The 24,264-nt window shown below is 45.0% G+C and overlaps 1 protein-coding gene across 1 annotated transcript in view; it reads left to right on the top strand.

The window, feature by feature from the left end:
• The window catches only part of ITGA8 (integrin subunit alpha 8), a 721,129-nt gene that overhangs the window by 163,228 nt on the left and 533,637 nt on the right, over positions 1 to 24,264 (top strand). Inside the window, exons 3-4 of the mRNA XM_086941818.1 lie at positions 4,628 to 4,728; positions 23,292 to 23,415. Coding sequence (XP_086797944.1) covers positions 4,628 to 4,728; positions 23,292 to 23,415 — 225 coding nt within the window. The remainder of the gene's footprint in view (positions 1 to 4,627; positions 4,729 to 23,291; positions 23,416 to 24,264) is intronic.

The following is a 24,264-nucleotide window of genomic DNA, read 5'->3' as shown; positions in this document are numbered from 1 at the left end:
AATTGGAACTTCCCTTAATAATCAAAACCCTCCTATCAACGCGGCACCCCCTTTGGGTACCGCTGCCGTCCCCTGTTTGCAGCCACTCATGGCCAATCTAGTCCCAATTCCATCTAGCAATTCCAACACCTTACCTCCACAGCCAGTAGGCCCAGCTTCCCTCAATACAGCTCCTGGCACAAACCCTGGGGCTCTATCTAATGCTAGTATTGCTCCCCTACTCCCTGGTAAGCCTGCTCCCAGACCACGGAGACCCGACTTGCCGCCGGAGGCTAATAGCCTTATGGTGGTCTTGGCGGGTGCTCCCCCCCTTGAAATGGGTGAAAGTGAGAACTTCCACTCACTCAAGAGGAAAATCATCAAATGGCTGAATTGGAACAGACCTCTCCCAGCCCACCTCAATAATGAGATCATTATGGTGAGAAGGGTACCTTGGTTGGGGAAGACAAGAAAATCAATAACAGGGGACTGTATTATGGTGACTTTCCGAGACCCTGGGACAGTATTACACATATGCGCTGGGTCAAATAGATCACTGGATTCCACCATACAGACTTTGCCAGTCTCTTTCTTCTTCCCCCCTATTCGTATGCATCATGATTTGTCACAAGGTAATTGGGCAAGGGTTGAACGGAGACCCAGATATAGGGGATATGCTGCACGTCCAGTTTACCGACCTCCGGAGACACCCTTTTTTGACTACAATCGTTTTAACTGTCTGAATGGACTGGATGGGGTTGATTGACTGTCCCCAAACCCTGACCTAAATCCTGCGACCTCTGATAACGGTTTCAGTGAACCTTCCGATCCAACTAGACCTACCTCTGATAATGGTCCTGATGTAGCAATTGGTGTAGGACCTGGCATGAGCTCCCCCCTCATTTCTACTTCTGCAATCCCCCCCGCTGTTGCTCTGGCGCACCTGAGATTAATCTGGTGGAATGTGGCTGGCCTAGCCAATAAGCTGGACACTCAAGACTGGGTAACCTACATCGAGTCTGGGGATGTTTGTATGTTCCAGGAGACCTGGGCAAGGGAAGAATACAGGCACCAGGGCTACCTGTCATTTTCGATCCCGGCTAGGTGGGAGGGCAAGGGCCGCCCCTCAGGTGGACTCACAACTTGGGTGGCATCCCACCTAGGGTGTCAGGCTTCACGCTTACCGGTGCCATCAGAGGACATCCTAGTGGTTCTATTGGCCTGGCCGAACCTAGCGAAACTTGCCTTGATAAATACCTACTCTAGGCCAGTGGGAGTTTCGCGAGAATCTTCCACCATAGATGAGCTTTCAGCTTATTTATCTGAAATTCCAAGAGACATACCTTATGTAGTGGGAGGGGATTTAAACTCTCATTTTGAGCCGCTGGCCGGTCTCTTAGAGGGATTCCCCATGGAAGAAGAGTCCAGGTGGTCAGTACCTTCTGTAGTAGCACCTCCCCCGAAGGCATGGACACCTGTAGCACTGCAGATCACTGCCCTCACCCTAAAGCATGGAATCAGAGCTTGCAACGGGCGTATCAAGTCTGATGTACCAAGCAAACCCACGTATAACAGAGTGGGAAGAGAGTCCCGCTTGGACTACGCCCTTGTACAGATAGTGAACTGGTCATCTATCCTGGACTTTAGGGTTACTGAAAGACTAGATAGCGATCACAACGCCCTTGAACTAGATTTCATCCACCCCGGTCTAGAAGCCTCTATAACAACCAAGGAGGAGAACAAACCTGAACTTCTACTGGGTAACAACAGGAGAAGAATCAGGTGGTAAAATTTAGTCACGAGCCAAGTGAAACTCCCGAGGCTCTATGCAGGACTAATTCCTATTTTGGAAAAAGTGGGTGATCTAGCTAATAATGTGGGCAATAAAGATTCCCATAATAATTTATATCAGGCACACGAGGACCTTATAAAGGGAGCGGCCTCTGAGCTCTTTAGTAAGGTACAGAATTCGAGGAGGGGGCAGCAGCATAAATCCTCATGGTATAATGCAGCCTGCAGGAAGGAAAAGGGAGAACTCCTCAGAAGCATCAAGGAGGGAATAGGTGGAGAGAAGCTACGAGAAAGTAGACGAGCATATAAAAAACTAGTTGCCCACGCTAAAATTGAATGGGAGGAGAACCAATGGGAGGAGCTCACTAGTTCCCTCGCAACAGGAGACCACTGAATGTTTTGGAGAGTAGTAAATGGGGGGTCGGGGAGACTCCATTCGGCAATAGAGCCAAATATTGCAGCAGGGGTGTGGCAGGCACACTTCCAGTCTCTCTATAGTTCTGAGCTAGGAGAAACTATGATTGATATCGGTAATGGATTGGCTGACTATGACGGGGATCTGATACCAGTGGGGGAGGTTAAGGCAGCAATAGCAGGATTGACATCCGGAAAGGCGCCAGGACTAGATGGCCTCCCCGGGGACCTGTTCAAGCAGGAGCCCGATGTTTGGGCCCCCTACCTGGCTGTTGTGTTTAATGGAGTTCTGCACGGCATGGAAATCCCGAGTACTTGGCTGGGGGCAGAGGTGGTTCCTATATTTAAAAAGGGCTCGCCCCTGCTCCCAGCCAATTACAGACCAATCAGCTTAATTGACGTGCCCCAGAAGCTGTTTGGTAGGATACTGTTGAACCGCCTCCAGGACTGGGCGGAAGAGACGGGTGCCCTGAGTCCGTACCAGGCGGGCTTCAGGAAGGGAGTCTCTACAGTGGTTTTTAGTTTGAATATTATCTACTGAAGGGCAGCGATATTCGAAGGTGGCAGCTTATACACTATATTTGTGGACCTGAGGGCCGCCTTCGACCTGGTCCCCAGAGGGAAACTTTGGAGCGTTCTGGCCGAGATGGGGGTCCCCCCGGACATCCTGATAATTTTACAGAGACTGCATCATAACAACTATGCCCGGGTCAGGTGCGGGAAACTTGGGGAATTAACGGACAGATTCCCCGTTGACAGGGGGGTTAGGCAGGGTTGTGTATTGGCACCGACCCTGTTCTGCCTCTTTGTCAACGGGGTAATCGCCCATCTCAATGGCACTGAATACACTGACGCCCCAAAGTTGAACGGCAGCAGGGTGCCTGCAATCATGTTTGCAGATGATACCCTGCTGCTGTCCAAAACCCCCATGGGGATACAGAGGACCCTTGATTATTTTGTGGCTTTCTGCACAGAAAGGGGGTTAGAGATCAATGCTGCAAAAACTAAGTTCATGGTCTTGAACCCAACCCAAAGATCACGCCCGAACCCCCTACTGGGATCATCACGTTTAGAGAGAGTCTCCACCTTCGAATACCTGGGTGTAACGTTGAATGAAACGATGCCCTGGGGAATACACCAGACTAGGGCTAATCTTAAATTAGTGCAGACCACTGGCGGCATCGCTCGGATGATGAAGAGTTCCACATACCGTCCGCTGGGGCCGCTTATCCAGATCTACAAGACACAGGCCAGGGGTGCTATTATGTATGGGGCGGAACTGTGGGGTCACACATCCTCCCGCAGTTTGTCTACAACTGAGAATAATTTTATTAGACAGATAGTTGCACTCCCGTCTAGCACTCCGCTCCTCCCCTTGAGGATGGATCTGGGACTGAGACCAATAGCAGATGAATTAGGGCTCATACCCATAGTCTTCTGGCGAAGGCTATGGAGTAGTGAAGAACTTTTTACCTACAGGGCGGAACTGAGGGAGTTTCTAACCCACCCCAAAGCTTTACAGATCCCCTGGATAAAATATATAAAAAAGTCCTGTGTGAGACTGGGGCTCCCCGACCTGTGGTCAGATCCAGCTAATGCTTCACTAAGGATCCCACAAAGAGCTTTGGCCAATGCTTATCATGAGCAGAAACTAGCTATGGCCTTAGATTGCCAGGGTGAGGGGTCACTAACATCTGTATTCACGCAAAGTAAGGACTCATACAGGCTGGAAAGGGTCCTGGATGCTATGTCTCCCGTGCTGGCCAGGAAGCTATTTCTCCAATGGAGATATGGCACACTGCCTCTGCGATCCTACACTAGCTCCTGGTCAACACCGCCCTCTACTAAGCAATGCCCGGCATGTACTTGTGCTGAGGAAAGTGATTTACATGTGGTCTTGTTTTGTCCAACTTACAAGGCCGCCAGGAAATATTGGCTCCTACCACTCATAAGAAACTTTGGTTGTAGGGAGTATCTCCCGATGTATAGAATTTTAAAAACTGATGTCTCGGGCCCAACTGTGTTTGCACTAGCTAAATTTCTCACAAATGTCTGGCATACTCGCACCCGTATTCTAAAGTCGCAGTTCCCCACCTAATTTTAAGATTAACAATTTTAAATGTATGGTCTTTTATCTGTTTTCACTCTAATAGTACCTATTTCTTAGGGTGGAACGATTTTAAATTGTACAATATGTGTTTGCTGTCTATTTTCGATGGTTTTATAATGTTTCATATGTGTTTCTTTTTGTATATCTTTGATGGCCAAATCGGCCCAAATAAAGATTGAAATTGGAAAAAAAAAAGGAAATAACTGCAAAATAATATTAGTAATGGAACAATAGTTATAGCAAAGTCATAATACTATAACCATATTCTTCACTTTTATAACTGAAAATGAAAAATGCATTGCTCTTTTAACACAAATTGTGTATTTCTTACAGACAATAGAAAGGTCAGAGTTAATGGAACCAAAGAAGCAATTGAGTTCAAGTCAAATCAGTGGTTTGGTGCAACTGTTAAAGCTCACAAAGACAAGGTGGTGGTAAGTTAAATTAATTTCCTTTATGTTTGCATGTCTTTTCGTTTGTGACTTAATCTACATGTGCACACTATTTGTCTACATTTTTCAAACGTCATGCACAGTAGAGGTTTTCGTTGACATTTCATTGGCTGGTGTCATACTGTACGAAAGCACCAGCGCTCTGTAAAGCAATCTCAGTCTTGCCTCTGCAATGACACGATTGTTGCTCCTTCCACAAATCGCGTTAAACCCTGGGTGTATAGGAGATAATAGCGTTCATATAGAAATCACATTCATGTAAATATGCACAATAACAGTTTTGTTGGGTGCTTGTAAGCTAAATGAGAGAAGAGAACACCCTAACTTCCCTACAAAACAAACTCACGGTTGAGCACTGTATCAAAATAATGCTTTAGCACACCACTTATCATAATCTATTCAGACACAATTCATATAAAGAGAATATAATAATAGTCCATTGGGTTCTTGATGGTCTTTATTTTCTGTTTATTCTCCCATTTCCAATCCCTTATGCCAACGCGTTTCGCCGTGGGATAACAGAGCCTACCGGCTTCCTCAGGGCTCAGTATTGTTGCTATGATGTCCCACGGCGAAACGCGTTGGCATAAGGGATTGGAACTGGGAGAATAAACAGAAAATAAAGACCATCAAGAGCCCAATGGACTATTATTATATTCTCTTTATAAGAATTGTGTCTGAATAGATTATGATAAGTGGTGTGCTAAAGCATTATTTTTCCACAAATCGCATTGCAAGTGAAGTGAGTAAACTGAGCCCTGATGGCATGTTATAAATCTAAGATGACACTATCCACTTGGGGAAATAGAGACCCCTAAAACGGGGTGGTGAAATATAGAGTCAACTTTAAAAGAAACGAGAATATTTCACACATATAATGATTCTCAATCGCGACTAAATTTATATTTCCTTCGTGGCTGGTGGAAATTAAACCACTGCCTATGGCACACAGAAGAGAATTGTCTAAATGAAGCTAGGGATTCTGGGTCATTTGCTATCCTGCTGGAAAATGTACCAGTGTTTTCGAAGCTGTAATCATTTACACATCATAGTGATTATAATTTGGTAATAGTTACAGAGTTTTATTTGACAAAGAACGTATCAGGAGGAATATTGGTTTGTTTGCAGTAGCATTTTACCGTGCACATTCCGACCGAATGTTATTAATTCTGGGTGGATATTCGACGCACGTTCATAGTTTCAAATGCCTTGTATTTTACCTTCATATTAATTATAGCACTTAGATGTGCATATGTGCACATGAATATGGATAGCAGCTAAAGAGAGCCTAGTGAGTCTGGTTTTGCAGGCCCACTGCAGACTCTGCATGACCTCCGGCTGGTCTCTTGTGCTTAGTCCTAATGACCCAAGCAAACGGGCAAAAAGTTCATTGTCTGCTATAGTTTGGGGGTTGAAGGTACATTCTATATTGCTTGCTCAAAATGAAAAGGTTTTCCACCATTTCTTGTACGCGCCAGCTCCTGCTACCCTCACACACTAACACAGGCACAATCATGGACATCTCTTTGTCAAGGTATTGGTACAAGGAGCCCTGAACATTTTGGCGGGGCCTGATTCCCGTGGGATGCAAGCATTGTCAGTGTTTGTAGATACACTCTAATGAGTGTGCAGAGTATTTTGGGCAGGCTGACAATGTCTATCAATCCATGTAAGTGGTAACTGAAGTCTGCACATGGGCTTACTTTATAAATGTGTCTTATGAATTATCCCCCCCCCCCCAAAAAAAAATACTACTAACAACTCTCTCCTGTCCATCAGTGTTTTTTCTGGTGCATGTGGTCTACAGATTGAGCGTAAAGTGTTAGGGCTCGTAGGCCATTGCCAGTGAATCAAACAACCCAGTAATGAATGGAATGCTTAAATTAATCTCAGCCACTGCCAATCTTTTAGGGGACGTATCCAATCCATTTTATTTTGCTCACCATGCCACTCTAGAAAGAGGCTCAACTTATACACTCTAGTAATGACTCTGCCTTTCATTGGAACAGTACATCCCAAACTGCCATGTGAGGGTCCCTCCAGAAGGGAGCACAAGTAAGGAAGCATGCTGTGTGCAGTTTTCCTGCCCACTTGTTGCCCTATTTGGACTACTCGCTTCTGGTTTTTCGACTTTGAGAATGCACCGAGGCATGTCCAAAAGGTGTATTACATTGGATGTCATCAATTAGCAAGCACTGACTTACCTATAAATCCCTAGTATGAGGTACCCGAGGCACCTCGGGCTGTAAGGCAGAGTGTCTACCCAAGGCTGCAGCGCTGGTTGTGCCACAGTGGCTCCCAGTCTGCCCCTGCCGACTGGAAGGGCAGTGTTTACACTGATGGTTTGACTTTGCCATTTAAATAATGGCAAAGCCACCACTCCCTTAATAATATATGAGTCTCCCTAAAGGAAGGCCTATAGAGCCCTATGGGAGCGAGCTGTAGATTGTTCAGCTAGACATAAAGATTTATATATTTCTTAAAATTGTCATTTTTGCTGAGGAAAACTTAGTAGCCCCCTTGGCTAATACAGGGTTACCCAGCCTGGTTAACATCTGAATGGGACTACCTAACTGGGTTCTGTAAGTTGAAACTGATGACACTATTAAAGTTAAGCAACTTTTAGAAAGTTGCCACTCTGTGCCCAAGCTGGTCCAGTGCCCTCACGCAGGCTCTGGCACACAGACAGCTTTCTGCCCTTCTGGAGAGATGTGTGAATGACTCCCAGGCTTAGGAACAAAGGCATTTGCCGCAGAGTGAGGTGCAACTGCCTCTCCTGGAAGGCCACTCAGGGTGTTAGCCCAAAAAGCAAGCTTCAAAAGGGAAGCTACCTTTGAAGGGCTGCTGAAGATAACACTCCATAGTAGGCTGCCATGTATTCATGTGGACAAGCTGGAGATGGGGTAAGAGAGGGGAAATCTGTCCCCAAACCAGTTTTCTCATGGGCGTGTAGCCCTTAGTTAGACACATCACTGGGATGGGCTACCAAGCTCCTAACAGTTGAGAGAAGGTACTGACATCTTTAGAGTGACCAGGATAATGCACTCTTGGATTGCCAAATGCCACACATCACCACAATTCTGTCACCAGAGATGAGGGGCCTACTAGCCCATTGTCCCCCTGCGACACTTTCCTGGTATAAAATGGGTACCCCTGTTACTCTGGACCTTAGTACATAATGGATTTGAAGAAAGGACTGAAAATGGACTGCCCTGCTGCCTTTGAAGCTTTACGAGGAGAGGCTGCACTGTCGGAAGGACTGCACCTGCTGCACTTTGGGCTAGTGAAATTTGGACTGTGCCTACAGCTTCTGACCCTGGGAAAAGTTGATTCTCAGAATCAAGTCAAAGAGGGACTGCAAGGATCAGTTGGCAGATCCCCTGGAATCAGTTCCAAGGACACAAGAGCTGTAGAAGCCCAAACTGGCAATTTGGTAGGCACCCCAGAGGTTTTTCCGCTACCTGATGCTGGATGTACAAAGTGACCAGTCCTTGATGGCCAAAATTTGCACCCGCGACTGCTGTACCTGGGAGTGCCATCAAAGTCCGGATTCATTGACACAGAGGGACACTAATCCCCATTAAAGAACTTTCACCCTAACTGGGCTGAAAGGAGTCCTGCAGCCCAGCATAAGCTGGCCAGTTACTGCAACAAAGAGGACTTCAGGCGAAACTATTCTCTGTGACCAGACTCAGCCCATATCACTCTTGGACCGATCACTCACCAAAAAAACACCCCCGTCGCCAGCACCTTAAGCAGAGTATCTTCAAGCATCTTTTCGCCTGTATCCTCAGCATCAGGACCGCTCCATTATAGTGTATGTTAGTCCCCCTGTAAAGTTTGGAACTTGCCTTAAAAACACTCTGGTGGCCAGGTAACTGTCTAAAGTATTCTCTCTGGCCCCCAGACCTCCATCCTGTTGGATTTCATCGCCCAAGCCGGGCTGGAGTTGTCGAACTAAGTCTTTCAAACTTTTCAAAAGTTTACAAACCTTCTGTTGAGCAATGCTCATTTGTGGTTGCATTTAAAAGCATTTATCTCTTCAAAAATCTGTATCTACAGAGCCCTTGGGTAGATTTTGATGATCAAGGTCTGTCTTCTTGTTGTGTGACTTTCTTATTTCATTGTTTGGTACTGTTAAATGCTTTACACTAAGTTCCTTTGTCAAGCCTTGCTGCACGAAGCACAGCTACCCCGGGTTGAGAGAAAGGTGATTCAAACAAGCCAGACTGGAAACAGTTTTTGTGATTGCATTCCACAATTAGGCCCCACAGCCATATAATATAATACACCCAACTCCTCACATAACCTCAGACTGGTTTTGGTCTATTTGGTATCTCAAGAGGTAGGCTGCAGCTTGAGTCCTGTGGCATAGACAGCACTGGACCCGTGTCTGGGCATACCCATTGCACTTAGGGAATTCAATGCAAAAAACCCACAAGGTAATGGATGGAATGCTTGAATTATGATTGCCTGTGGCCACATTCCAGTCCATAGTTTTTGTGCACCATGACACTTTAGACAGAGACTCCACTTATGTAAATCCTTAGTGACCCTGGTCCCCATGGGAACTGTCCATCCCAAGTTTCAAGGAGAGGATACAGCGAGAATGAAACACAAGCAACACCAGACCATTTCAGTTGATCTGGGCCTCGTCAGTGTAGCTTGAGACCTATGACACAGTGATAAAGTGACCCAACTCGGGGAATAATCATCTCTTTTAGGATACTAAATGCAACAAACAAATAAGGCGATGGATAGAATGCTGGACTTAATCTCACCCACTGGAATGACAGAGAAACATTTTGGTCATCAGTAGAGAGAAGCTCTGGGTCTAGGGTCAGACTAAAAGAATTAACCGCACATAAAGAAAAACCCTATTTTCTTCCTTAAGGATCTTGAAATTTGAATTTTAGATTAGTGATTATACTTTATAAGGAAGTTCCTCATCAGGGTTCACTGTATGGCTTTTGCATTGATAGTGTTTGCAAGGCAATGAAATGAATGAATTATTTCACAAATTCATTGCATATTCACTCATGTATCCTTGCAAACAATTCAGGTAAACTAGTACAGATTGGCGAAAAATACAAATTCACTGTTGCTAAATATTCAGCTTACAACTCCACAACATACAGTATTTTTCATACTGCAGTTGACTCAAGGATCTTATACACGTTGTAAAATGCAAAGACTATTAGACCATATTTGACTTTTAGATCTTGTACTGCATATTGGATACATCATTAGCTATAGATGAGCATCATCCTTCTGATCTTTTCAAAATCAGCTGAATATAAATTTAAGTGCACAGTTTCAGGTTTTTTGGTCTATTGTGTCAAAGTAATTCCAATCCATCTAATACATGTGTGGGCAACTGAAGGATTAATAGCGCCATCCAAAGCCCCACCACATAAATGAGAATCAGGTGAGCAAGGCAAAACTGTCTATTGCCTTCCAATGGTCTTAGGAAGAACCTGAACTAGAAATTCACTGGAACAAGTAACTGACAGAATAAACACAATCCGCAGACAGGAACACAAGTTTATTGGAAAAAGGTGAAGACAACTGCTCCCCTTGAACCCACACAAAAATGTCTGGAATTTAAAGTCCAGGAAACTACAAATCGCAGCAGGGTCCTAGCTAGAGCTTCGGGTAACTTGACCATGCAGCAATATAGTTCTGGATTCCATATGGCACTTGTAAGCCCCAAAATGTAAGGATTAAATGACATGCGATATCTTCATAAATGTCCAGGTGAAATGTATGATCATCAGTAAGGAGATATTCAATCATTTGTAAAGCCCACTACTTAACCATGAGGGTCTCAAGGCGCTAACGGGTGGGGGGTGCTGCTACTGTTCGAAGAGCCAGGTCTTGAGGAGTCTTCTGAAAGTCAGTAAGTCTTGGGTCTGACGTAGGTGGATGGGGAGTGTGTTCCATGTCTTGGCGGCGAGGTGGGAAAATGATCTGCTGCCGGCGGTCACTCTGTGGATGCGGGGGACAGTGGCGAGGGCATGGTAGGTGGAGCGGAGCTGGCGGGTGGAGGTGTAGAAGCTGAGTCGGCTGTTGAGGTACGTTGGTCCGGTGTTGTGGAGTGCTTTGTGTGCGTGGGTGAGGAGCTTGAAGGTTATCCTCTTGTTGACGGAGAGCCATTGCAGGTCTCTCAGGTGGGGTGTGATGTGGCTGCGGTGAGGGATGTCATGGATCAGCCGCGTGGGTGCGTTGTAGCCGTTTCAGGAGTTTGTCCGAGGCTCCTGCGTAGAGGGCGTTTCCGTAGTCCAGTATGCTGCTGACGAGGGCCTAGGTGACCGTCCTTCTGGGGATCCACTTGTAGATCCTGCAGGAGCCTGCAGAGGGTGTTGAAGCAGGACGAAGAGACGGCTTTGACCTGTTTCGTCATGGAGAGGGTGGAGTCGAGGATGACCCCTAGGTTGCGTTCGTGGTCTGTGGATGTTGCCGCTGTTCCTAGTGCGGTCGGCAACCATTAGTCATCCCACGCTAAGGGGGTCGATCCGAGGATGAATACCTCCGTTTTGTCTGAGTTCAGCTTCAGTTGGCAGTTTTTTGACCAGTCGGCGACTGCCTTCATTCCTTCGTGGAGGTTGGTTTTGGCGGTGTAGGGGTCCTTGGTGAGGGAGAGGATCAGCTGGGTGTCATCGGCGTACAGATATTGGAACATGGATGGTCCCTTAAAGTGCACTCTGTGGTAGATGCTCAGACTAGAAGGGACCATTCTGGCAGTAATTCCTGCCTATAGGCACCTCATAAGAGAAGTTTGTAGGGGTTGTTTTGGTAAAGTAATCATACAAGTTGTGTCATACGTAGGTGAAAAACTGAGTCCCATGACTATTCTTCAGGTATATTTCCCTTCCTCGGATGGCATATTCTCGAGTCTAAAATCCTATTCAATTTTGTACTGTCTATAATGAGGTTTGAAACCCAAGATGTATTTGCATTGCACTTGGAGGTCTCATCCATATAGCAACAGGATTGACCACCAAGTCCATAACAAAAGAACCTATAAAGTGGTGGTTTTCTTTGACTGGGACCTGTATTTTCAAGTCTTTAACTGCAAGCCAAAAACCCATTGAGCACTAAGGACTGCGGTTGAGTCATTACATGTCATTCACTAGACATAATGGCTATGTAGCGAATATTGTTTTGTTCCAGTGAAATGTTGGTGCCTCACTATGGCTGACCAATTACTGGCCTATGGGCCCTATGCATGAACATATTTTCCCATAGACACAGAATGGGCAAAACCCTTTGATGCATCCAGCCCTATATTTTAGGTAGTTTCACTTTTACTCATGCTAAGTCAGAATATACAAGATCTGCAGATGCATTTAACAATGCACAGTCTCTTCGTTTGCATAAGAGGGCTGGATGTCTCGTATAGACAACATCATATTTATTAATTTTCAAGATCTTTGCTATGAAAGCATGCCACACTTACACAGAAAGACTCAAGACAAATGGAGAGTATTGTTAGGATACTGTTTAGGGGTGAAGCACTGAGTGCTATCTAACCAGGTAAGGTGTGTTATCATTAGGAAGCACATTAGGTATTATTCATAAACCCAATGTCCACTTTGAGCTGGACCATCTAATTGTAGGTTAAAATTTGGGAATTGATTATCATTTTCTATTATGGTGCTGAAAGGTATCCAAAAATGAGAGATATATATCATTGGATCAGACCAGTGTGTGAAGGCATGCGTTTTGAATGCCAGAACTAGGCCAAAAATGTATAAACAAAAGGTACTCGGTGAAGAACAGTGACTGCAAGAACTGGCATGCTGTAAAACTTTTAACACTCTTGGTTGAGTTCAGAAATTGCAAATTGCTATTGCTACTTTCCTTGTAGTGGTATTGCTTGTTCTTGCTAGACAACATTACCATTCACATATGGCTTCCTTAATCACCAGCAGCATTTTATCTGCAATTGTTTATTTCTCTGCACTAAATGTTAACTTCCTGTAGAAGAAAATGGCACTTGCAGCTGAATTTGGAATCCCAAAATGTTGGGCCATTTGAACAAACTGGCTGTGGAAAAACCAAAGTAGGCGCAGTTCAAAGTTGCCGACTTTTCCCAGCTCAACCCATTTTTTATTGTACCAGGATTTTAAGACATTGGCGTATGTGAGGTTCATCCCGGGAAACAGCCATTACAACACAGCTGTTACCGCGCAGAGCCTCTACCACGCATGTGTCATACAGAACCTTAACCACACATTTTTTACAATGCATACGCCTTTACAACTAATTAACATTGTAAAGGTATGAATGTTAATGGTATATACCTGGTACTGGTGGTAAGGGCATATGCGTGGTGGTAAAGGCACCTATGTGGTAATGACTATCTGTGTCATTAGAGAAAATGGAGATACCCTTCCGCTTCCTCTTTATAGCCTGTACCGTTCCTGAGCTGCCTCGTCATCATGGTGAAGAAAGGGGGATTGGGTCTGGGGAAGGGAGGGGGTGAAAAAAGGATTAGAGGCCAGGGGGACGGGATGGTCACTCAGGGGTCCAGTTTTACGATTCAGGCCAGTGGACAGGTATTTTTAACAAGGACTGGCTGTCATGGGGGGTCGTCTGGGGGTCTAGTGTTAGGGCTCAGGGACGGGACGGGTAATTTTGTCAAGCGCTGGCGTGGGGGTGGGGTCATACTGGGGTTTAGTTCTAGGGGTCAGGGCAGGGGTCAGGTATTTTTAACAAGGGCTTGGGTGGTCGTGCTGGGGTCTAGTTTTAGGGCTCAGGGCAGGGCTCGGGTATTTTGAAAAAGAGCTGGGGGCCAGTGTGGGAGAGTGGGCACCAGGGACCAATTTGGAAGCAAAGGGCAAGGGCCAGGGAAACCCTTTACAACACTTAAGCCTTTATTAAGCATGCCTTTACAACGAAATTTGTTGTACAGGCATGCGTGGTAAAGGCATATTTGTGGTAGAAAAATGAGTGGTAAAAGTTATGCGTTGTAAAGGCATTCACACTGTAACCCCTGCGTGGTAAAGGCATGTGATGCAACAGAAAGCATTAATGCATCATACATCCGTGCATCCATGTCAATGAGGTATAAAAACATGCTGAAAATGTTTGCAACATCAAACACAAAGGTGATGGCATGATGCTTACAACAAGTCGCACCATTGGCATGCACTAGGGTAGCATTCTGACCTGTTGTTCTTTTGCACACCATGCCGCCTGAGATTTGACTCAGTCATATGCAAATCAGACTTGACACTGCTCCAATGTGACAATCCGGCCTGCACCACTGGGCCAGGTCCTCACTGTACCAGAATATAAGCAATCCAAGACCGGTTACAGACAGGGTCAGAGCAGGGGCATGACTGATTTGCATATGGCTGGATCTAATCTGTTTGATGTAATGCCGTAAGTGGCCAAGAGTATGCATAGACGTGGGTCCCCTGTTTACTGTGCCACTGAAACCAAGCTACGCCCCAATAAAGAGCCTCAATCAGAGCTAAACTGGGCATGGCGAAAGACCAATGGTTGGAATGCTACCCCGAGCGATTGCTAGTTGTTAAACTTCTTGCAAGCATCCTCCTATCACCTTTTGTGGGCTTATTATATTTATTAGCAATGTTCCATAACTTGCAAGGGCCCCGGGCCCACTACCCCACATGTCAGACAAGACATCTCCATCTCATGTTCTCAAATATGGTGTCCGGCTTCTTAGGCAGAGCACCAATACGAAAGTGGCCATGCCTGCAGTGAAGAGTGGATTATTTTTGGGACAGTTATGAGATCGTGGGAAAATACTAAATTGACACCAAAGACTAAAACTGCAAAGGGTGCCATATTATTTCTTCCATAACCAAAAATTACTCTATTTGAAGGTGGTGGCTTGCAAAATTCAACTTCACCAGTGACGTGAGCAGCCCATTCATTTTTAGGAGGGGCACAAAGCTCGTGGTTTATTCTGGGTATTTTGAGTAAAGAACAATGCAAACATATTTACAAATGAGTTTCAGCCAAACATACTTATGTCCACTTCATCATTCCACTCTGTAGTTTGTCATGACACATACAGGAAATACTTAGATCGTCCTAATGATGAAGTTATCTGTGCTTTATAATAGTGCACGCACATTTCTGCTTTCTTGCAAATGAAACGAAATGTGGATAATGAGTAAATGCTTTACATTTTAAAATATAATGTATCCTTTACGTAACCGAGCACCACGTTGATGCTCCACAGGCGCTTGTTTTGCTTTTATGCGTCAGAGTTCATGTTAGTGTCTAACCCCTACCACACCATCCATCAGCTGCTGAGAATTAGCGACCAAAAGTGAAGACATTTGATTCAAGGGGAAGCCCGTGGAATTGCTGGCTCCCCTGAGACTTTGAACATCTGTGTCTCCCGAAAGAAAAAAAAAAAATTTTAAGTGGCCCATCAAAGGGCTAACGTGGAGCCTGTAACCCAAGACAAATATTTCCTGCGTGAGGATTACAGGCTATCCCTCAAAGTCCGTGATGCGCGGTTGTGGTTTCCGCCAACCACATGTATGTTTCCTTTCCCCCCAAAGTACGGCTTGCGGGAGTATCAGTGTCACGATTCACCCCTTGGCTTAGGGAGAGAGGACCGCATCAAGGGAGAGATGCTTCAAATTAGAGCTAAAAAAAGAGATCAAAACTTGATCCACTGAACAGTGAGGGGGTGGGATGCAGCATCTGCATGTGCAGCTCGCATGCGTCTTCTCATTGGGCACCTTGCAGATGGACGCACTATGGATCATGGATGTGATTTAAGAGGCAGGCAGTGAGAAAGAGATCAGCTCTGTATATTTCAGTGTATTGTTTGCATCCATTTTCCCAATGGACGGATTCTATAGTTTGTGAAGCTTCGCCTCAGTCAGAACTCTTCAGTTACTTTTTAAATTTCTATTGTTTAAGGTTCTCGGAGATCTTAAGAATTTCACAGCACGCGACAAACTTCCAAAATGTGAACCCCCATTTTCTAATGTTCCTACTCATAGGTGTTTCTGCAGTTCACACAAGGTAAAAAAAATTCTGTTCATCCTTCCCCTGAGATTCGCACAATCTTGTAGTGAACTCTTTTGTAGAACTTTTATGTTTCAACAGTGCTGTGGTTTGGGGTGCTCCACTTTTCGGCCTGGGTGGAGTGTGACCAGATGACACAGATTTCCCCAGACAGACCTAGGGGCTTATTTACAAGCCCCTTGCGCCCTCGGTACGTCACTTTTTCCCATGTTAGAAGTGGTGCACCAGTGTCACAAGGGGCATGTAAATAAACCTGCTAGATTTGTTTACTTTTGTTGCAGCGTTCTGATACTTTTACCAAAATTGAATGCATGCCCCATTTCTGAGAAACTTCATGTGGGCATGAGCACTAGAATTAGGATGCTCTACATGCTTTTATCTCCATCGGATCTTCTTGCATGAGACGGAAGAAGCGTGTCCCTCAGCCTGCACCACTGCTGACTTTTCTCACCTACCACTCGAGAGAAGTGGTAGAAGTCCAGCTTGTCATGCACATGGCGCGTCCAACCCTATCAAACTATTGTGACCTCTTTGCAGAGATGAGTTTTGCTGGTTGAAAAGCAAGTGTCACATTTGAGAGCGCAACTGAGCATGAATTACAATCTCTCATCTGATGGATCTTTTTAAGTTGACTGAGACAGAAAGCGAGTTAACAGTAATAAATCAGTTCAACTTTCGTGCAGCCCATTTGGCCCTGCAGTAAGGATTAGTAATCAATAAGCGAAGTTAAGAACTTTTATTTCCAATTACTAATCAATCCAATGTATAGGCTTTTCAGTAAAATCTGAAAAAGATGCAAGTTTACAGCTGGCAAGGGGAAAAATCACAATCGGTTCAGTCTCAATAGAATAAGGTACAAATTAATCACAGCCACAGCAATACTGAAACTGAGAATTAGAAATAGGTGCTCCTTAAAGACATTCTAATTCTCTCTCCCAAACATGAGTATGTTCTAGAGCCATCCAATTAGGATCCTAAGTTTAGAATAAGGATGGTTCATAGAAATTCAGAAATGCAGGAAGGTGTCAGCATAGGAACAAGACTCCTGTAGAAGTTTTTGAGAATTGGAATAAGTGCATAGCATGAAGCTTCACACTTGCACGTTTAAAAGAAGCAGAGAGGTCTGTACTACTCAAAGCCTAAGGTAATCTGCTCTAACTTCTAACAGTGTGACCGCTAATTAAATGAACAGAAACTTCAGCAAGAATTGTATCTCTTCCTACCCCTCAGGAAACAAACATCTCCATCCTCATGTTGTGCATTTGCAACATTACCACACTTACCCATCCCACCGAACTTGGACAGTTTCATCAACTTTGAACTTCTCTCGTTTCTGATAAGCAATGAATATGAGGCTTCATCTGCTCATTAGGGCTTCATGGGTCTTGAGAAACGTTTTCTTCTCAGACCTTACTATCAAGAAACTAAACACAGACAACAATACTCCTTTTCTCTAGCGAATGAAACCTTGGGAACGCACGTGCAAAAAAAGAACACTCTAACCGAGCAAAGCATATTTCAAAATCACAAGGCCTTAAGTCAAGCTAACTTTAGCTAAATTTTTAAACATGCACTTCAAAATCATGGTTATACTTGGGCACGTATAAATCAAGAACAAATGATAAGTGAGGAAAAGCATACATGGTTACTCTTTTAAATATGAGTTTCAGAATATATGCAACTCTTGACTTAAAATATAAATGCAACATGAATAGAGAATACATCTTCATGTTTAAACTGAACATTGGTGCACATGTTTATGAAGCATCAGTTTCTCAGTGATCACATTTCATTATTGAGTTCAAATGTTCACACACTTTAATAGTATTAAGGCATACACTAGATATAATGTCAAATATAAATACAAACTGTGAATTTATGATGTGTAAGGGATGGAGTAAAAATTGTGCTCCTCCACATTTATGGACAAACGAACATGTGGTGTGCAGCATATTGTACCACTGGTCAGCATTTCCCCATTCTCCTTGTTCATAACCCTAAAACTTTCTTCTCTCAGCAAATCATTGTTGTATGTCTTTGTCAAAATATGACTTTCAAACTGACTATGATGTTTGTGTTAATTATTTTTAGTGTGTGATTACAATGAAAACACCAATATTTGTTATTTATGAACAGGATATAGTGTTGACCGGATGAAAAGTGAATTCTATGGAGCAGTGTCTGTGAAACTGCATGTTAGTACAGTCCTATATCAATGATTATTAGCGTAGCCCTATTCAATCACTGTAATTGTGTAGTCCTACTTTTATGTATACAGTCAGTCTGGGTTTTGGTTTTTAAGCATATGGTCTCCATAGTTAAGTGGTCATTGATGTATATGAATATATTTATTGAGGAGCTTTGTAAAGCCCTTTAAATTTTAATTAGTAAGTTCAGAGCACTGACAAATGAGGAAACACAACTTTGTGTTTGGAAAGAGAAGTTAGTATCCTATCATATGGAGTCCAATAATGTTCAACACAACCTCTCTTCTATTTCGAGCTCAATTGAAGGCAAGTGTATTCTACTAGAGTAATTGCCTTCTAAGGCAATGGGTTATCACCACATATTATGATGTTATGTTATGCATATTTGTAAAGTGCACTATCACCCACGAGGGTATCCTGATGCTGCACAAGTGGGTGTGCCTAGCCCTACCTAAGGTAGGGTGGTAAATTGAAAAGCCAGGTCTCCAGCTTCTTGTGGATTTCAAGAAGAGAGGAGGAGGGTCTGACGTAGAAAGGGAGGTTGTTCCATGCTTTAGGAGTGATGAGAGAACACTTGTCCTCCTGATCTGATTCTGTGTATGCATCTCATGTTGGTGGGTAGGAGTTCTGCAGAGCAGAGGTGCCTGATGGTTGGTAGAAGGAGGTGTGGCTGTTCAGGTAGGTGGGGCCTGAGTTGTGGAGTGCCATGAATGTGTGTGGGAGGAGTTTGAATGGACCGAGTTATGGATGGTCTATAGTCTTCTAGGGAGTTGGTTGGTGGTCCCAGCAGACAAGGTATTCCCATAGTCCAACTTGCTTGTGATTAATGTGTGAGTCACAGTTTTCCTTGGGAGTAATTTGAACCCTCAACATTGTCAGGGTGTGGAAGCCGGATACAGTGATGGTGTTGACTTGTGCAGTAATTTTCAGTTTGCTATCAATGATTATTCCGAAGTCACTGGTGTGGGTTCTGCCTGTGGGTCCGAGTTTGGCTGGTCACCAGTTGGAGTCCCATGGTGTGGTGTTCTTGCTGAAGATTACTACTCTGTCTTGTCCATGTTCAGCTTGAGACAGTTGGCTTTCAACCAGTTAGCAACTTCGATCATGCAGGCAGGGAACTTGTTTCTTATGTTGGGGACCTTGTCCGAGAGGGAGAGTATGAGTTGTGTGTCATCTGGATAGGAGAGGATGTTGATGTGTATACAGATGACATTGATCAGAGAGAACATGTATGTGTTGAAGAGAGTGGGGCTGAGCAACAAACCTTAAAGGACTCTGCAGATGAGTTATGGGCTTCAGGGAAGTAAGGTGCCATGCTGACAGCTTGTGTTCTATCCGTTAAGAAGGAGCAGATCCAGTGCAAACCAGGTCCTTGGAATCCTATCTCATGCAGGCAACTGATAAAGATGGGGTGTGAGACCTTGTCAAATGCTGCAGAGGGGTACAGGAGAATGAGGGCTGCCATGTCTTTTCTGTCAAGGATCATACATTCTTGACCTGGGGGTGAGCAGGAGGATGAGGCGGACATCACTGATTGAACTTTGACGATACTCCTTAGGCGGAAACCGTAACTGTCTGCACTTACAGCGGTGGCCGGGCAACTTTGGCCGATGCCCGGTGGAGCTGTCCTCTGCAGCTATAGAGGAGTTCTGCTCTGGTGCACCCCTCAGCCGTCACCTACCCAGCAGACATCAGACATTGTTTCCCTCATCTCCCTGTTGTGTCTTCCACCTGCATTCCTTACCTCTGCATGGAGAAGTGTGGCTCAATGGTTAGAGCGGCAGACCCTGATGTAGAGGTCTAGCCCGGGACCAGGGTTCAGTTCCCCGCCTCGGCGGGTCTTGGGCTCAAAATTCCACAGACCTGATCATTCTCGCCTCGGTGCCTATTACAATCATGGAGTCCCACTCTGCAACTCTGGGCAATAGCTTGCTTAATCTCCACAACGGCCCCCACAACGCCTGGCCTCCACCTTGGGGGTACCCAGGAGTGGACGCCTCACAGGGAAAGCCAGGATGGGTTCCACAGCAGTATTCGTACAAGCGCCTTGAGACCCTTGCGGGTGAGTAGTGTATCAATTTACATTTACATTTACATTTTTATCATTCCCCCTCTACCTTTCACTCCCCTTAAGACGTGTGTATGTGCTAATAACTCATATTAGTGTGTAATCTCATGTTTTTCTTCTATGTCTATACTTGGCCATGTAATTATGTAAACTGTAACTCGCTGATCCTCATGTAAAGCGCTCTGATACCTCCGGGTCTAGCCAGCGCTATATAAAACTTTGCATATAAATAAATAATAAATGTAGTCTGTGGCAGTTTTGATGACTGTTTCTGTACTGTGGTTGGACCTAAATCCAGAAAGAAGGGCATTGAGGAGCTGGCGGTTGAGAGCTGGCTATTGAGGCATTAGTTGATTAGTTTCTCTGAGACATTTGCCGGGTGTCATAGGAGGGAGATGGGTCTGTAGTTGAAAAGCGTGGTCAATGAATGATTTCTTGAGCAGGAGCATGACGGTGGCAAAGTTACAGGTGTCTGGAAATGTGGCTGAGTCAATGGAGGCATTGAGGATGGGTGTTAGCGCTTCACTGTAGGAGTTCTTTGGTGAAGGTATTGTGGGGGCAAGGGTAAAATTGAGCTGCTGGTCTTAATTGTAGCACTGATTTCGCTAGTGGTATAGACAAGCCATGAGTGAAGGTTCCTTTCATTCTTCATGATCGGAAGTTAAGTTGCAACGGTAACAGTAAGGGATCCAATATGGGGGTCAAAGTTGCTGTATGTGGAGGTCATTTTGTTACACAAGAATTCTGAGAGCTTTTTTTGTAAAGGTCTTGTGAGGGGGTGATGTTGCTGAAGATGGCAGGAGGCGTGGTGAAATCTTTATAATAGCAAAGATTTTATTGCAGCTGTTAATGCTGGCATCAATGCGATCTGTAAGAGCTGTGCACTTGGTGTTCTGTATCTGCTGGTGGTAGCATCTTAGGACTGATTAGAAAATTTATATTTCTGCAGTGTCTTGAGTCGTTGTCCATTTCTTTCCCGCGGTCTGTGCAGATAAGAGTTGTGGAGTGCTGGGGCTGGGTGGGGACAATTTCGACAGATGACGAGGGAAAATTAATTATTATTTTCATTTTCCCTCATCGTCTGTCAAAACCCCCCTCCCCCTCACTGGGTCTCACGCCTCACCGCTCTTACCTGCACGGCCCGCTGCTGCCGTTTGCGCTCTGGTTGATTGAGTTCCTCTGTGTACCAGATGGCCTGTGGATGGGCTTTTGGCTTTGTGTTGCACTTGAGGGACGCAAAGGTGTTGGTGCAGCATTTGTATGTTTTTATTTTCGATTTGCAAAGAACATCTTTGACAGTGATCAATGAGAACCTCAGAATTGTAAATGGCACCCAGATTCTAAAAGCATTATGGGACCATATAAATGGTAACGGTGCAATCCAAATGTTCATAACATAACAAACATAGCATACCAAACATCGCATAATCTAATTTAGATTCCATGAATCAAATGGGGTATACAAGGCCAGACTTGTCATGCTTCCATGAACAGGATTATAGCTTTAAAAGATGTTACTTACCTTGTAGACAAAATTATGTTTTCAATCCTCTCCCGGGAAAGCTTTAATTGAGGTGTTTTATGGAATTATTCAATTTTCATCTGAATAGGTCTCATGGGCCAGATTCACAAACATATCGGGCATCTAAGTTTAATTAAAATCCCATCTGTTATTGGAAATTGTAGTAAATGATTGAGGGATTCAAGATCTGCAGACATTCATGCCAACTGACAGAACTCCCAACTTTGAAAATTTTGGAAACATCTGCAGGCACGTGGCATTATTTTGGAGTCATGAGTTTAATGGGGTGGAACAATGGTGGTTCTAGGGAAGGGTTAAAGGACACACTTAGACAAGGGAGTATCCAAGTAGAAAATCATCATTTTGTGGATAATCTCATACCTTTGCAATATTTTCCCTCACTTAATGTCCACACTTTCATTTGCACTCAAAAAAGAGAAGTTATGCAAATGATGCGGAACACGTTCCCCAAAACCTCATTGTGTCATTGGGGCATGCAGGATGGAAATCTCCTGGAGACACAACATTGTCTTAGCCAATAAAAAATAAATGTAAGTTTAATTTGCTGACGCAAATTTCTGTTTATGATGAGTGTCTGCCCCGCATATGGAAGAAGTGAAACGAGCAGTAAAATGTATGGAATGAGTCGATTTGCACGCATGCTTCTGGGGATTCTCGGACTGGCCGTTGAGGGCACCGGGCAATCCCCCGGTGGGCCGCATGGTTGGGGGCCGGTTTTGGCCCCCTGGGGGCCGTTTTTGTTACAGGGCCGTTATGCTGCAAAAACGGCCCAGTAACAAAAACGGCCGAAAACCGGCCCTGGCACAGAGCGCGGTCACACCTTCCCCTCCTCCCTGAGGAGGGGGGGGAGGGGTATGGGGGGGGGGGGGCCGGCCGAGCACTTTGCCAGGGCCGGTTCTGGTTCCCAGTCCGGCCCTGTGAACACCCTTAAAATCAATCTATGCAAATCGTAGGAAAAAATCTTTATTGAGCTGATTTCTAATTTTTAATGTTCTTTTGTGAACCGTGCCATAAAATAAGGAGAGTTGTAATCCGTCTGCCAAAGAAAAAAATAATTGTATAAACAGGGCACCAACGAACAAAGTTATTTCTGGTGGCTTCATTTTTGTTTAAATGTCAATAGCCAAGAAATGCCTCAAGCTGCCTTTCAGACGGGTGACGTAGAATGACGCAGATAACTTGATTCTTGAAATGCATGGTGCCATAGTTATTTTGTTGAAAATCCTAGAATTCTTTCACGAGAACTGGAATGTTCAGGCCATGACGCCTTCCGCCCCATTCATGAAGCCTGCTCAGCCCCAGGACTTCGGACACTCGCTGCTGCCCACCATATGCCCCAGCTCCCTTCCCAATACAAATGGGTTTGACCCCACAAAGGATTGACACTGCAGCGCCCCGACCTGGTGAACTGGAACCCTTAGATCACTCAAGGATGTTTGTGTTTGGATTTTCTCCACCCGTGCTGTCTAAAGTCCTCCATGTACAGGCCCAGATAGAGACATACAGTGCAGTATTCTGGCGGGTACAAAGGGATGGGGAAAAGGCATGCACACGTTTTATTGCCTTTCTCCCAGGAGTGTCAGGAGTGAGGCAGACCAGGTCACTGACAGGCCCCGGTCTGCTAGCCGGGTGACATGCTGATTAATGGAACCAGCCCATACATTTAGCACAGGATGGACTTACAATGTTATTTCTCTTTCCACAGGCTTGTGCTCCATTGTATCACTGGAGGACTCTGAAGGCTACTCAGGAAAAAGACCCTGTTGGGACATGCTACGTTGCAATTCAGAATTTCAGTGCTTATGCCGAATACTCGCCTTGTCGCAACAGTAAGTTTCTTGGTGCATGTTGAGATGAAATTTATATTTGTAGTGATGTACTCATAATAAAAGGATCTTAGATGGTGTATGAAATATGGAATACAATAACACTGTTCTACAGCTATTTCATGCACACCATCATCATCATCCTATGTTAGCCCATTTCCAGTGACTCTAACTATCAATAGGTTGTTCAAAATCAGATGCTGTTATTGACCTATTTTGCAGCTGCTACGGCTCCCATGGAGTGCTATAGTACATTCCTGTCTTGCGCTACACCTCCGTGCCGCTGCTCTGGAATCCCTACACAAAGCGATCCCTCTTCTCAGGCAACCACACTTGCTTTTTACACCACTCTCCAGGTATCAGGGTCTGAGGAGACACCTACTTTGTTAATTGGTGGCTGAACAGGGGGGTAGCGGGGGGTTTGGGGGTGTCAGTGGGGGGGAGGGGGAGGACTCGGTTGCAGCGGCGGATGCCCTTTTCTGATGCACTCTGTAACTGGATGGTTACACTGCAAAGTTTTGGGTCAAGAGAAAGGGTTTGAGCCCATTTCTGAGGCAGAAGATGGAGGGTACTTGGTGTATTTCGCAGGAGTGGCATGTGCAGGTAAGAGCTGTGGGCCGGGTGGTGGGGGGGGGGGGGGGGGGGGGCTTGGCAGACGACGACGATGGAAAATTGTCATCATCTGTCGAGTTCCCCCCAAACCCAGCCCCACCGCTCTTACCTGCATGGGCCGCTCCTGGGAATGGCCCATGCAGGTAAGAGCGGTGGGGCCAGGTGGGGGGGACTCGACAGACGACGAGGGGAAATTGAATAAATAATGAATTTTCCCTCTTCGTCGTCTGTCGAGCCCCC

Source organism: Lissotriton vulgaris, chromosome 10, assembly GCF_964263255.1.
Source record: "Lissotriton vulgaris chromosome 10, aLisVul1.2, whole genome shotgun sequence".
In the NCBI taxonomy this organism is placed as follows: domain Eukaryota; kingdom Metazoa; phylum Chordata; class Amphibia; order Caudata; family Salamandridae; genus Lissotriton; species Lissotriton vulgaris.
This window is presented reverse-complemented; position numbering and strand designations above follow the sequence as displayed.